This window comes from Myotis davidii, unplaced genomic scaffold (genome assembly GCF_000327345.1).
Source record: "Myotis davidii unplaced genomic scaffold, ASM32734v1 scaffold534, whole genome shotgun sequence".
Lineage (NCBI taxonomy): Eukaryota > Metazoa > Chordata > Mammalia > Chiroptera > Vespertilionidae > Myotis > Myotis davidii.
In genome coordinates, this window is record NW_006286678.1 from 2,466,758 (window position 1) to 2,471,749 (window position 4,992).

The following is a 4,992-nucleotide window of genomic DNA, read 5'->3' on the forward strand; positions in this document are numbered from 1 at the left end:
TGAAGACTGAGGAATTTAGATAACACTTTTGAGGAAGAGAAGACTTGGTTGGGGATGAGAGTGAGGAGGTTCCTGTGACTGTCTTTGCTGAGGAGCTGCCAGGGGTGAGGGGGAGCACCATGGCCTCCAGCAGCAGATTGGGATCCAAAGCGGATGCAATAGGAAGGCTGACTTTGGTAGAGTCTAAGGAATAATGTACAAAAATTCCATTAATCAAATAATGGAGTGGGAACCTCAGGAGGCACTGATCTGGCCATTTCTGGTGGTATTTTTTATCACCACCACCATCATCATCATTATCATCATCATCACCAGTTGCATGCCCAATAAGTACTGTATGAAATATTTTATATGCATCATCTTATTTAATAAGGGATTTAATTATATACACTTGGAATAGTGCCTAGCACATTTGAGTGCTCAATACATACTAGTATTAGTTGCTATTTTATTAATTAAGCCACACAATAACCTTGTTATTGTGAAAGAGGAATCATTTATTTTTCACTTTACAGATAAGGAAACTAAAAGTGACCCAAACTTGCAACATTAATAATTGGTAAGCTAGAACCTGAACCCAGGACTATTGACTCCAAAACTCACCATTGCCCCTTAGGCTTGGTGCATTTTTGGACCAGAGACTTGACAAGACTCTTCCCAAATAGGGCTCTGTTCCTCAACTGTGCCTTTATCTATCCATGATCTCCTTTGTAAAGGATCTGATTTTGAAATCTCTAAATGAGAGGGGCTTTGTGTTCCTTTGCCAGGCAGTTATGAGCTAAATTTCCTGCCCATGTACATTTAGGACCTGTCCAGACAACATGGAACCATCTTTCCACTGTTCTCAAACCACACGAGGAGCAGGGGTAGAAGAGAAGGCTCCAGGCTCTGCTGGTCCACCCCAGGCTTAGCACTGACTCCTGAAGGGTTTAGTCATAGACTGTCTCTAAGCCAGACACTTTCCCCTGATAACCAGAAGGAGAATTAGTTCCATGTCTAATTCAGCGGAGGACTCTGCCAAGTCATTTTACCTCTCTCTGGTGTTGATCCTCAGCAGCATTCTTTGCTTCTTTAAGACTATTTTCTCTCCAGTCACATAAGGGCATCTTCAAGGAGAGGCATGTGGAGTAGAGGCACATGCAGGGAGTTTGGGGTCAGACAGACTGGGTTTGGGCTCTGTCATTGTCTCTGTTGAGTGTCATTAGGCATATCATTTCATCCATCTGGACCTCAGTCTCATAAGCCGGGTATCATTAGGCACATCATTTAATCCATCTGGACCTCAATCTCATAATTTGCAAAACTGGGATTCTAACACCTATTTTTCAGGTAGTCATGAAGATTAAGATGATGCATACCAAAGTGTCTGGCACAGAAGAGGTAGGTGTTTAATAAATGGTAGCTATTATTACTACTCAAACTGTGTCACCAGACCACATTTGATGCCTGAAACTCAATTTTACGGTTTAAAAAACATGCCTTGTGAAAAGAGAAAAGCAACTTCGATTCATTCAACTAATCTTGTTTGGAGCCATCATTCATAACTTATCCATTTAAAAAATGAAAACAAATAATGAACTTTTAAAAATCCAGCTGAGCTACTTTGTTGAAAGAAACATTTCAATATAAACATGAATAAGAAATACAAGGGAGATGTTTGCAAACATGGCTTGTGATTTTTTTTAATAAATGGGAGTTAGAGGAGAGGCAGCATGGGTGACAGGTCAGACTGGGAACAAGGTATTGGAAACTCAACCCAGTCCTGAGAGGAGGCAGTTTTGGGAAGGCAGATCTGGGTAGCTGGCACTGGGGTGGCAAGGGATGTCCAGCCCAATATGGAAGGAGGACAGACAGCAGGGGGAGGCCTGTTTAGCCTCCTGCTCTTGTCCTGCTCAAAGGGATGGGGTTCCTTCTGATAGGCAGTCAGTGGGCCACGGTGCCCCAAAATCCCAGAAAGGGAAAAGGCACCATGTCTCAGGACCAACTCTGAACTGTGGTTTGGAGACCAGCTTCTGGTTCTTGTGTGTAGGGAGAGGACACGGGAGAAAGGATTGCTGAGGAGGTAGGGTTTTGGAAGATGAGAATTGAAGCCATACAGATCTGAGGTGATATTCATCACTTCCTAGGGGTGTACCCCTGACCATGTTGCTTTCTAAAGCCCGTACATCTCTTGCAAGGTAGACGAGCTCCTAAGGATCAGTGTTTACCACAGTCCTGGGACTTGGCATCTGCCAATGCACTTTATTCCCACAACTATGAAGGAGAAAAATCCTTAACCTAGCCACTTCTCACCACCTCCTGCCTGCACCTGGTCTCGCCACCATACCTGGCTTATTGTAATAACCTCCTAATCGGTTTCCATGCTTCTATACCAATGATTCTTCACTTGACAGCCAGAGAGTTCATGTTAAAATATATCAGAACATGTCACTGCTCCACTTAGTATCCTCCAGTAGTTCCTACTTCATCATGTACAAGCCAAAGTCCTGACAATGCCTAGGTCCTACCTGATTCCCTCTGCCTTTGACCTTGGGTGCTATTGTTTTTCCCCTTGCTCACCCCAGCCAGTTGGCTTCCTGACTATTTCTTGAACATGCCAGGCATACTACAGTCTTGGAGCCCCTACCATGCTCTTCCTTTATCGGGAACATCATCTGCAGGTTTTTCTTACCTCCTTCTGGCCTTTGCTGAAAAGTCACCTCAGTGTGCCCTCCTGTGACCTCCCTATTTCAAATTGCCGTCCCACTCTGTCAGTCTCAATCCTCTTTCCTGCTTTATTGTTGTTCATAAACTGACATAAAATATCTTATGCTTATTTCTGTTTATTGTCTCCCACTAGATTTTAAATTTTATGAGAACAGGATTTTAGTTTGGCTTATTTATTCCTGTGTCCTCAGCTCCTAGGACACTGCCCCGCACATAGTAGACACTGTAAAACATTTGTTGCAGGAACAAATGATTATCATAGCAAAAGGCTGGACTGTAGTTCTAGAGGAACATGGACCTGAGGCTGGTGGCTGAAGCAGGAACTCATCACCAGGAAGCACACCAAGGATCCAGTTACTCAAACTGGAACACAGGCCAGGGTGGGATCTGTGAGCCAGAGGGATGCCCAGACATCAGAAGTGCGGCATGAGATCAGAGCTTGGCCTGAAACCAGGCTGATGGAGAGTGAGTCTGGTTCTCCTGGGGTCTGTGCTGGTCCCAGGCCATGTGTCTTGGGGCCTGGGCACCCCATAAGTGGAGACAGAGGACAGGAAAGGCAGGTTGCCCCATCAGGGCCTTCAACCACTTAGTAAATGTCAAGCAAAGTTCTCCTAGCTTTCAACTTATTCCCAGATGGCGGTGTCAGCAGATTCTCTATATTGGTACAAACTACAAGGAAAACATAAATGACAAAGGAAATAAAAGAAAAAATGTAAAATGCTCATTCAGAAACCTGAGCTGAAAGATTGAGGAATGGCAGATGCCAGAAGCTTATGACTAGAGGATATCTGTGACGTCAAGTGAGACACCAGCCGAGTAAGCATCTGGAGATTACATTGTCCTATGGATTTTTGTTTGTTTGTTTTTGGTGGAGATGCTCAGGTCAGCTCTGCCCAGGCAAACCTTCCAGCTTGGAGAGAAGAAAACGCTCCACTTAGCCAGCGAGGTGGTGTCTGCAGAAGCCTAGAAAGAGGAATTAGGGCAGGAAGAATTTGGCCAGTTTTCCCTGGAACTGTCCAACGTACTCTCCAGGAGTTAAGCTCAGCCTCCCTTCTCCTTCATGTTTCCTTGGAACCTATCCTGTAATTCGGGGTTGCCCCTTCCTGCCTCATTGCAGAAGAGCAAGTTTGTGGACATAGTCTGGTCCAACTCCTTCAGCACATGCCTGAGGGAAATGAGGTCCAGAACAACCCAAAGTCAGGGCATTGTCCCTTCTGCCTGCTGGGGAAGCTGGTTCCCATCCTCGTGCCCACTGCTCTATGTAGAGAGCTCCTGTTGGCTCTGGGTTCCAGTCCTCCCTGGGTAGCTCTGTACTTTGAAAAACTGTGAAACCTCAGGGCATTCACCTGTAAAGTGAGGATGATAAGCAATACTTACTAGCAATGCAGAGGGCTGTTGTGAGGATTAGATTGATGTATTAAGTGTTCAGGGAAGGTTAAACACCCAACCTTGTTACAAGGTCATCAGTTTCACCCACAATGTTTGGTGCAGGATCAAGGGTGGTTTATTTATTTATTTATTTGATGACCTACTGTGTCCCCCTGATTAATCACCCCTTGGGATTTTATATTTTCATGATCACGATTTATATTCTTTAAGTATGGAGAGACACACGGGGAGCAAAGCCCTAGATCAGATCACAGGACTGCTTTGCTTAAGGTTAGCCAGTGCAGACCTGGCAGAGAGAGGACTAAGTCTTGCGGAGCGCGGACCCCGGACCTGCTGTGGCCTGAGAACGGTGCTCCCACCCTGGGAGAATTTTAGGGCGGAGCCCTTCCAGAGTGGGGACTGGGGAGGTCAAATGCCTGGAGGGGGCGGTAGCACAGGCAAGGTGAGGACTCCAGTCTTGCCTGGGTTTGGCAAAGGGCGGCTTCTCCGTCTGGTGGGGAAGAGAGGGGCTCTCATCCAAGACCCCAAGGACCAGCGGGACACCGAGTACCAGGAGGTGTTCCAGCGCCGGCAGTGGCAGCGTTTTCGGCTGCCCCTCCGGGCTGGGCCCTCCCCTCTCATCCCTCCACCCCAGGGAACCCGCGCAGAGGAGAACACTGGCTGCAGGTGCCTGACGCCTCCTTGGCGCACTCGCCGCCCTTCCCAGCCAGACCTCAGAGAAGCAGTCCCAAACCACCGTGCAGGTGCTGCAGGAAGCGCTCGGGAAAGCAGTGGTGGCCAGTTCTCCAGTTCTCGTTCCCAGATTTCTGTCCTCGGATGTTCAGGTCCCTGGCGGGCAGCGGCAACCCGCGCAGCGGAGGGTCGGGGGCGCGTGTATGCGTGTGCTGGGAAGGCAGC

General features: G+C 47.3%; 1 protein-coding gene across 1 annotated transcript in view; it reads left to right on the top strand.

Moving 5' to 3' along the window:
* Positions 1-4,507: 4,507 nt before the first annotated feature.
* Positions 4,508-4,992, top strand: part of GABBR2 (gamma-aminobutyric acid type B receptor subunit 2) — a 341,708-nt gene continuing 341,223 nt past the window's right edge. The window contains exon 1 of the mRNA XM_006758607.2: positions 4,508-4,761. Coding sequence (XP_006758670.1) covers positions 4,508-4,761 — 254 coding nt within the window. The remainder of the gene's footprint in view (positions 4,762-4,992) is intronic.